This window comes from Mesitornis unicolor, unplaced genomic scaffold (genome assembly GCF_000695765.1).
Source record: "Mesitornis unicolor isolate BGI_N332 unplaced genomic scaffold, ASM69576v1 scaffold6128, whole genome shotgun sequence".
Lineage (NCBI taxonomy): Eukaryota > Metazoa > Chordata > Aves > Mesitornithiformes > Mesitornithidae > Mesitornis > Mesitornis unicolor.
Window position 1 is genome coordinate 37,919 of NW_010202532.1, and position 10,947 is coordinate 48,865.

General features: G+C 39.4%; 1 protein-coding gene across 1 annotated transcript in view; it reads right to left on the reverse strand.

The window, feature by feature from the left end:
* The window catches only part of LOC104545317 (transmembrane protein 110), a gene marked incomplete at its 5' end in the record, with an annotated part of 15,550 nt that extends 4,811 nt beyond the window's left edge, over positions 1–10,739 (reverse strand). The window contains 3 exons of the mRNA XM_010190423.1: positions 4,036–4,157; positions 7,688–7,783; positions 10,691–10,739. Coding sequence (XP_010188725.1) covers positions 4,036–4,157; positions 7,688–7,783; positions 10,691–10,739 — 267 coding nt within the window. The remainder of the gene's footprint in view (positions 1–4,035; positions 4,158–7,687; positions 7,784–10,690) is intronic.
* Positions 10,740–10,947: the final 208 nt, after the last annotated feature.

The following is a 10,947-nucleotide window of genomic DNA, read 5'->3' on the forward strand; positions in this document are numbered from 1 at the left end:
CCTACAATTTTCTCAACTATGCAATTCAAGGGAAAAAGCAGAAGACAGTAACATCACCACATCCAGGAGGCGTTCCCAAGAACATTTGGGACATTTGTATGTTCAAAGATTCAGTACAAAATCAAACTAGAACTTCAAAGTTCATCTTGAAGCCATAGAGCTCTAATTTAGTTTCTAAAGTCTCTGACAGTCTCTTTTTAAATCTGATTTTACACTCATCATGTATAAGTTACACATCTAGAATAAACTAGCGAATCAATAGAAATCTTGTTACTGCAAGAAAGTACATTAAGACTGGAAGTGAAACATTTTGAATCCTCAGCAGTGACAACGTAGCAGCATTTTGTTGAAAGTGTTGGGCAACGAAAAGCGAGTCTACACTACTGTATACTACTTTCATCAGCCACTTTGTAGAAGCACATTTATAGGCAGCTCGTGAACAAAATGTCTGATTCCTCTGTCCTGCAACTTCTCTCTGTTCTTAAGAAAATGCCAACTGACAGAACTACTTCAAAATACTTTAAAACTTTTTAAAAATTAAGTGCTACTGTATGTGTCTATAAGTAAGTAGCTCTGCAAGTTGCAAACAAAGAGCTAGAGGGAAAAGAAGTATCAAATACAATTGCTAAGCTTTGCCAACTGAGAAGCAGACAAGTGAAGAGAGCACAGCACAACTTCATTGTCAGTAGAGTTCATTGCAACCGAGAGGGATTTAGTCACCTGTTCTCTGCTTCCAGCAGCTAAAGTAGCCAAGCCAAGCCAAGCAGGGAAGGAGAACGCAGGGAACATACTTTGCAGTACACATCATGACTGCTTTTCTCCTCTTTACATGGGCAAACACATTAACTAATTCTACTCTTCTATTAAAATCCAGCTGCTGATGTAAAGAATCTGAAAATACAAAACTGGAAATACGAAGACAAATCTAATGAACCCAAAAATTCTGATATAAAAAGCCCTTTAGGGAGCATCATGCTACTTTGTTCATAAATCAGCATGCAGTGCTGCTTTGTTGTACAAACAACCACCATTTATGAATGCTGATTCTTTTGGTACCCATTCTTTCCTTGAGGCAGTTATGCTTAAGAACTATCCTCCATATAAAGAAGCAGCTTTTAAAACCAGCGGGACACTGCTATTTTTGTGACAGCTTCAAGTAATGAATCACCAGGGATCAAGTAATAGAGCTAAGAAGGGAAATGAGGTCACAGTGAGAATTAACCGGAGACAAATGATTATTTAGGTTCAAGAAACACAAACAACATTGCTCAACCACAAGAAGAAAAGAGAATTGGTTTGGAGATTTCTTTTTATTTTGGCCCCTCTTGTTTGTTTTCCCACACTTGCACACAAACTGAAATCACACCGATCTCCAAGCTGAGCACTTGGCTTCACTACGTCAGATAAAATGCCACAAGCCTCTGCTACCCTCCAGTGAGCGTACACCTCACCACCCATGTATGCTAAACATCCATCACCAAAACTCTAGGTCTAAACACACTTGTGACCCCACAGGACTGCGTTTTAGGCCCCTCTTCTATTCTACTTTAATTATTTTAAAGACTCTTATGAAAAATAAGATAAGTGTTTTCTTGGGGCCAAAGTGAAAACTTTTAAATAAAATGGAGATACGAGGGTTTTCACTTCAGAAACAACAGGGTAAGTGAACAGAAGAGCACAGGAAACAATCCAGTGCAACTCGTCCTTTTTGGACAGATTTCTTACATAGGGTCTAACCTTACTGCACAGCATTACTAAAAACTTTCCATCTGCTACCTAGTTCTCTTTATACCAAAAGCCTCTCCCACACGATTAATGGAAACTCAGATTTACAATATGCTTTTCAATTGTCCTTAAGATCACTTGATTAAAAACCCAACACACTAAGGTCAGGACAACACACTAATGAAGATACAGAAGAGATAGTTAGTCACTAATAAAATGATCTGATATTCAGAAGAGTAACTAAGTAAAGAGGACTAATAATTTTATACATTCTTTGTGCACACACACACAGAAGAAATACTTGATAAACAAGCTCAGACATTTCAGATCTCTCAACTCAAAATTATAATAACATATAAAATAGTTGCAGAACACCTCTGCAGCAGAGCACAAGGAACAAGTCCATTCACTGATTTTAAGAGCTCAGTTACTACAGTCACAGATGCCTCATAACTTATTAAAAACAAAAACACGTTCATTTTGGAAGTCAATAATAGGCAAGTTTCAGCAGAGTGACTATACTCCTCACATCTTCCCCTCCACACCAACTGCTTCTTGTTAAAAGGATGTTAAAAGTGGGGAGGAAAACAGATTATACAAAAAAAACACCCCAGAATGCTATTAGAAAGAAATAAAATTAGTATTTGACATGATTACAAGTACCTACCTATCATTCTAATAGAGACACCAAGTTGTTCTGCTCTGAGTAGAAAGCCAGTTTTATATGGGCTGAAAGCTGTTCAAACATCTTTAAATGGCTTCAAGCCAAATCAACAATTAGAAAAAGGGACTTCAGGCAATCGGTCTCACGGCTGAGGCAGAAGGTGTCGCTCAGTAACGTCTCAGCTCTTTCCTTGCCCTTTTCCCTTCCCTGGCCATTGGTGCTTACCTATTCCCTTAGAGACTCACGTCTGGGGACTGATCTGGAGGAACTATTCACTTTTCTACATATGGTGAATTTTCTGATGGTTTAAGCTCTCTGAGTCAGTTCCCTGCAGAGTCTGATGTGCGCCAGTCCAAGAAAAAGAGTGGAAATATTGGACCATGGCATGTGGGGGAAAAAGCAGATAAACAGGGTTGTGAGAGTGCTGATCTAAACAGCTTAAATGGTCATGAGTTGTACCCTCAAAGATACACATTAAAATCTACACAAATCTAATAAAAAAATGCCCTAATGTTAAAAGCAATTATTTCTTCTAAGATGGATGCTTGCCATCATCTTTATTTTAAACCTCTGACATTAAATCAAATAACAGTTAATGCTATTAAAGTGTAAACTTCCCAAGTTTTTAAAGTACTTCAACCTGACAAGCCTTTATTTATTTATGTATCCTAAATTCTGTCAGCCACTTAGGATCATTGGAAAGAAAGAAACACACAAAACAAAAAACCTACCATTATAACTATGAAACTGCTAGGAAAGCTTTTCCTTTGTTAGGCAAACATTAGTTTTAACTTTTAAACTTTTCTTTTTCTCCAAGCCACAGGTGTTTTTGTTTGCTTTTCTCCCTGATGAAGAGTGACAGCTCACTTACAAGGCAACCTTTCCCCCCATTCCTATCTCAAGGAGCTTCAAATGTAATTTTTAGCATCTCCACAGTACTTCTGTCCCCAGCCAGCCAGACTAAGCAACCTAAAAATAACAGGTTGAAAAGTATTAAATGTTGCTGTAGAATATGCACGATACTCAACTGCATCAGCAAATCCACAATTTCTGCAGATCACTGGACTTCTGTGGCTAGTGTAATGGACCTTCAAATGAAAGTGATTTCACTGGTCTACTTCCTAGCCACTACAGCAGACACGAATCTTTCATCCATGATAGAAGCCCTGTGTGCAGGGGTTTTAGTGATCGTTACCTGAGGACAAGCACAGGCTATCTTGCCATTCTCCTCACTGAAGTTATGTGGCTGTTTACTTCAGAGAGCTGCCAGAACTCTACCTGTATCTTCATACAACGGCATGCTGTTCGGCAAAAGCTTTAACAGGAAATGACCTTCCACATATAATTTATTTAAGTGCTTCAGAGTAAATTTATGAGGCTCGTATTTTTTCCAGATTAGCCAATATCATACTTTGTTCAATTGCTCCTGTAAAAATATTCAGGCAGTTGTTCCAAACTCACTTAGAGACTTGTTGGACAGAGGTGTAGGCCGAATACAGAAATTAAAAGAACCCTCGTGACAAGCGAGATATTAAAATGACCACTATAGTAATTGCACAGTGATTTTAAGATGAGTTAGCCACTAGCTGAAATTCTCCACGATTCTATCCTGAAAATAATTTCAGTGCAAGAACAGAAACTTTTACCATATTCACCAAAGCGAAGGAGCTCCCACTGCTTCCATTCCACAACGCTGCTGACTGCACGGATACCAACATAGATTAACAGCATTCCTAGTGTGGCATCTAACAAGAAGTTGATAAGGTACCTGAAAGGAAAAATGTAAAAGAAAACAAGAAGCAAAGGTTGTCTTCTAGAAGTTCAGCGTATTTTAACACCGTGATTGATAACAGATCTGTATACATGATGAGAAGCCAGAGTACTGAGAATAATAATTTACCCACTTCTGTAATTACATAGTTAGCCTAAAACTGAATAGTTTTAGAAGTCTCAATATTTTGTTTCTGTCCTTCAAGTTAAGTTCTAACTTCTATTTCTGTGAAATCTGATGTGTGTATGTGCATACTCTACATAATTCCAATATTAATTTTACTCCTTTATATTAAAACCAGATTTCCTGTATACCATAGCTCAGTTTGTTCTGTATGGAAAACCTGTATTTGAATAAAATCAAAAGGAATAACAAGAGAAGTTATCTTAAAGACACCTCAAAGAATTTGAAGGTAAAAAACCCAACCCAAAGGACTCTCATTCCAAGGGGGAAAGACACAACCGGACAGTTTTCCTTACTCGAGGGAGCCCACTCCTAGCCTAAATGAGGAACAATGAGCAGTGCAACATCACGCCCAGAGAGTATAGTCACAATCTAGGCCAAATTTCAACTTACTTAGCGTTAGGAAGTAAAGTGATGTACTTTCTTGCACTCCAGTTCTTGTCCAATAAACACCTAAAAGTAATCAGGAACAAGCCTTCCCAGAAAAACAAAACAAAACAAAAACCACCCCAAACCACCCCTCGACGGACACACAGCTGTGGCACTACCGATTTTATTGTTTCAAGAACTGCTTCTGGGATCCTACCCATGCTTCAAGAAACTAGAGATTACTGTGGGTTTCAAATTAATGCTTAGGTTCATTAAAACGTGCAGTTGAAATTCAGAGCATACTGTAAGTACTCTGGTTTATTTACTATCACTGATTAACTGAACAAAACAGCAGCTGAGAGCGCCAGCTGTACGACAGATAGTGAATTCCTGCTACTGGGATTCTTATTTGGTAATTCCAAATACTTAAGGTAAACTCGAGAGTCTGTGTGGACTTATCTGGAACGATAAAAATAGCAAACTGGCAAATAGCTTCTGCAGGCTGCAGAGACAAATCCAGGTGGACAAAACAATATCAGAAAGTGGAAAGCAAAGACAGAATATATGTATTCAAAACAGTAAAGGAACAGCTGTTCTGACCCTCAAAATGTGACTCAACAACAGCTCAAGAAGAAAAATGAAGTGGACATGCCTTGCTTCAGCCAACACTTACCAGTAAGCTTCCTAAAACCAGTTATTTTCTAATAGTGGTGTGTCAAATCAGGGTTTAGACAAACAATAAAATCAAGGTTTAGTGTTCGACAGCAGAAACTTGGCAATTACAAGCCCACACAAGTCATTTTAAGGCCACAAGGGGCTGCTGTAAGGCTATAGCAGGACGGCAGCCATCAGCAGCAGGGAGAAGATGTGCCAACACTTATTTCACATCAAACTACAGCTCACGGCGCAGGCAAAGTACAACGATATTCCCAAGCACATCGGGCTCACCACACGTAGGTGACACTCTCGTTCTGTGACCACCGGCACAAACAACAAACCAAGGTCTGGGCTGGCAGGTGAATGCATCTGGCTGAGAGCTCGGTGAGTAAGAGGCCAGGGCTCTCACAAACCTCCTGGTGCACTGCACACAGCCGCCGAGTCCTCACACCACAGAAGAAGAGTGCTGTTTGCTTTTTCTATCTAAAATCCTTCAAACAGCAACCCATCTGTCCAGCGGTTTTAACAGATGCTTTATCAGCACTGATGTTATCACACACCTGCCTGAATCACAGCACTACATTCCTAAACTAACAACCGGCAGCTTCCAATGGCAGTTCTTTCCAAGCCTTGAACCACAATGTTTTCTAAAACTACATTGTCTGCTTTCGTTCGGAAAATTACCTGCAAACTACAAAACAGGAAAGAATATAAAACTATCCACGTTTGATTTTGCTGAGTAAAATTATTATTATTTAAAGTCACAGACAGAAAAATTGCTTTTACTGACTCATTTTGGCCAACTTGCATGCTTAAGTTTTTCCCCAGAAAAGGACAAGTGGCTCTGGTTGACACAACTTGCTGTTCTTTTCTGCTAACAAGGAGGACCCACACCCTTGTCTGAGGAATCATACAGCTGCCCACTGCAATTCTGTTCTTCTGAGAACAGTGAATAACAGTTTTCTACTTCACCCTCTTGTTTTGTGTCATTACACTTACATGAAAGGTGGTATTTGAAAATAATTATGTAGACCATATTAAAACATGTAGAAGAATGCACTTGTTAGCAAACCTTTTATTCTGAAAACTCAGTACACAGCACAAACTTATTTTTGATTTTAAAATATTGTAATGAACTACTGACCTTTAAGTACTGACAATTTTAGACATGCTTTGTGTAGCTTACTTCAATATATAAAAATGGAATGAAAATAATTTGCACCTGACAGTTTTTAAATGTATCAGGATACTCTTAAATGAGTAAGCAAGGAAAATCCTACAGTAATGCCTGATATTATTGAAACTGTCATAATTATAACTTGAAACATTACGGTCAGTGTGTTAAAATGATCGCATTTTCTCTACCAAAATGCTTTGTGGTGGGAAGAGAGAAGCAATGTTTTGTTTGCACATCTATAGCATGAAGGAACACATAAGAACCCAAGGAGGAATAAGGGAAATACAACAGGCTGTGAAGCAACACAGGCATATTCCTTGAGCTGCGTAGTAAGCAGATCCCATTGAAGGAACTGGATTGGATTTAAAGGGCAAATTAATAGGCTTTAAAAAGTAATTTCACAGCTTCTGTTACCAGGAATGTGTAAGCTGCTTTGAGCATGAACCCCGTTAAGAACAAACCCAAACAATTACCATTTGCTCCAGGAGCTCCTGTAAAGAGCCTGACGGGATCTTAGTCATAAAAATCTTCAGATTTCATATGCTACAGTGAAATGCTTATCTACCCAGCTACACCGCTCCAAGCGTGACACTGCAGAATTAACTTTTGTACTAACTGCCTGGGCAGCAAGCAAAACGTCCTGCTTTTAACAAAATGAAACATTACTGCAATGGCTCATGCAGATTTTTAGAAGAAAATACAAGCATGAGTGATTTTTGCTAAATATCCCTGAGATGCAACCTGACTTTATATTAAAGCCTTGCTGCAGTGAACAGTGCAGCTGGAGGTCAGTGTACAGAACTTCTACAACTATTTCCTTTGGTGCCTAGCACCTCCTTCAGTTAACAGCCTCATACTACAATATGCATCCTAAATCATTCATTAACTGGAGAGGGAGAAGTATTAAGAGTTTACCCTCAATCCGAAATATCTATATTTCCTTTCCCATGACAGGCACGAACTAAGAGAGCAAAACTCTGATCCTTGATTAACTAAGCTTAAATCACAGGTTTGGACACTGCTCGATTTGTACCACAAAAATTGGTTTCTCAGCTCTATCTTGCATTGTCACCCACATACAGTCTCAAATTCAACTGCAGAGCTTCCACAAAGGCCAATTACTCTGAAATTAAACACTCACAGTGAACAAGGGTCTTCTTCTGTAAGGTCTGATAAATAGACATTTGCGAAGTGGATGAACAACATCCCTATGGCTTGCTTGGAAGTATCTAAAAACCTGTATAGAGTAAAAACAGTTTTTAAGACACACAAAACTTAACAGTACAGTCAGACATTTCAAAAGTATTTAAATTTCAATTAAATCTCAATTATCCATTTTTGTCTTCAAACAAGAACACCAGAACGATAAAGCATCATGGTATTTAGCTTATTTAACAGTGTGTGATTTTTAATTCTGCCCCTTTTTTTCTTGAATATTGTTACCAATAAGCCAAATCAAAACCCTACCGCTCTAAATTTCAAGTCTAGGGATATCCTCTTGGTATCGTGTGCATGATCCAGGAGCTAATCCTCACTAAACCTAGCTAAGTCTTTAATAACCTCCTGTAAACAAACAGTGAGTATCCCAGCCTTGCTGGATATTTCAGTCCTTTTTTATTTATGCATTTTCAACAAGTTTATGGCACAGACAAAAATAAAATCCCTCATCATGCGCTTGTTGGTGAACAATTTAATGGCTGGCTAATGATTCCTTTATCTATAGTACTTTGCGAAAAAGGCAACATAGTTTTCCACCTGAAAGCACGAAGTGGTCTCAGTGAATTCTGTCGGTAGTACTACAGCTTAGACCACACCACAAAAGAATTACAACCTTTAAAGCATTATCTCCAAAGCAGACGACAAAGTTAGAGAGAAAGTAGTTTCCTACTTACAGAAAATATATAAAACACCCACTTGGGTTCTAATTCAGTATTGATTCCAGCCAGTATCATTCTTTTATCATCATCCTTTGCACAAACCCAAAACCTTCAGTGGATGCTTTATTAAATGTTCAATATAGGAATCATGTCAGAAGTTTTCTGCAGGCAAAAGTGCGTTCACACATGCCAACATCCATTTTGCCTGTTGATTCCCTGTCTAAAACCTCAAACACCCAAACATATCCAAACAACATTTTATGCCTGAAATCACCTCCCCTCACTGACAACTTTACTTAAACTTTACTGTCTTGCATTCATTGCATGACACAGAGAGCTGAGTGTTTGAGATGAGGCAGGAAGCCACTAATCTAATCAGTATATCATGCTATAAATAACAATACTTAAGGCCCAGAACAAGATTCTTTGCTTAAAAATTAAGGGCTGTCACTGCACTACTCAGAATTTCAAGCTGAGGTAGACTGTAGTACACAAAGATTTTGTATTTATTTTTTCAATAAAATAAAGGTCAGGATTATTTACGAAAAGCAGTTGAAACTTAAGCAGCATGGATTGCATGACTGGATAGTGAGGTGGACTGGGAAATGGCTGAAGGGCAAGACTCAGAGTTGTGGTCAGTGCCGGAGAGCCTGGTTGAAGGTCCATGTCTAGTGGTGCTCCTCAGGGGCCAGCACGGGGTCCAGCTCTGTTCAATATATTCCAGAATGACTTGGACGATGGGACAGAGTGTACCCACAGCAAATTTGCTGGTGATACAAAGCTGGGAGAAGTGGTTGACGCACCAGAAGGTTGTGTTGCTATTCAGCAAGACCTAGACAGTCTGAAAGGTTGGATGGAGAGAAACTCAATGAAATTCAACAAGGGCAAGTGTAGGGTACTGCATCTGGGGAAGAACAACCCCATGTATCAGTACAGGATGGGGCTGACCTGCTGGAGAGCAGCTCAAGGGAAAAGGACCTGGGAGTCCTGGTGGACAGCAGGATGACCATGAGCCTCAGCATGCCCTCACAGCCAAGAAGGTCAATGGCATCCTGGGGTGCATTAAGAAAAGTCTGGCCAGTAGGTTCTCCTCCTCCTCCTCTCCTCTGCACTAGTGAGACCGCATCTGGAATACGGTGTACAGGTCTGGACTCCCCAGTTCAAGAAGGACAGGGAGCTACTGGAGAGAGCCCTGTAGAGCCATTAAAGTGATGAGGAGGCTGGAGCATCTCCCATACGAGGAGAGGCTGAGAGAGCTGGGTCTGTTTAACCTGGAAGAGAATGAGGGGGGACCTCATTAATGCTTATAAATAGCTAAAGGGTGGGTTGTCAGGAGGATGGGAGCAGACTCTTCTCAGTTGTGCCCAGTGACAGGACAAGGGATGATGGTCACAAACTGGAACACAGGAAGTTCAACCTAGACATAAGGAAAAACTTCTCTACTTCTCTGGAGACATTAAAAACCCACCTGGACACGTTTCTGCGTGATCTTTTCTAGGTGATCCTGCCCTAGCAGGGAGGTTGGACTAGATGATCTCCAGAGGCATCTTCCAACCACTACTTTTCTGTGATGAATTTAAACCACTGAAGTCTTCAAGAACTGGAGCAACAGCTTAACATTTACCCCAGTCTCAAAGCTAGTACAGGTTATGCTGACACTGCCACACTCCAACAGCTTTTAAAAGCAATAAAACCCAATATACTTTTTATACTTAGTGTTCTTGTATGGCTCATGTATTTATGTCTTTTACCATACTGCTTCTATGTTACACATCATAGGATAGCTACAGAACATGGAATTTTGTTTAAGCCCAGCTGACAGCTTCTTGTAAGCTTGTGTAAGCTGGTAGAAGTTCAGATGCATCTTAGGGCAAGTGTAAGCTTCCACCTTGTGGAGAAAGCACAACTTGAAGCTTTATGTCTAAAGGCACGTCTTTGTAGAGAGTGGAAGTGTTTATTAAGAAAGAACTAGCACGGAAACACGGAAAACTTTTCATTGACTCAAGTATTTTGGTAATGTTTTTTGCTCCTCACTACCAGTCACCAATTTTTGTCATTGCTTTTTTTTTTCTTTTTAATAATCATACGCAAACAGTAATTCCCTCAATTTCTGAAACACGCAAGAAAAAATGTTTTTTGTTCCTCACTACCAGTCACCAATTTTTATCATTGCTTTTTTTTTTTCTTTTTAATAATCATACGCAAACAGTAATTCCCTCAATTTCTGAAACACGCAAGAAAAAACAATTGAGCATGCAGAAACATACCATATCCTCCAGGGACGCCTTTCATGCTTTGGTTCTCTGAAGCGTTTTACTAAGAAGAAAAGAAAAAAAAGATAGTTGAAGACAATGAGCAAGTCCCAAAGCAACAAATATACAGAAACATGAGAGCAAATCATCTCGCATAAACATTGCATTCTTTGATAAATTAGATCTTACACAACTGCATTTCACTTTATCAAACTCCAAGGATACCTTTTTAAAGAAATTGGCTCCCTTCTGTCACCCTCCAGTTCCTACAG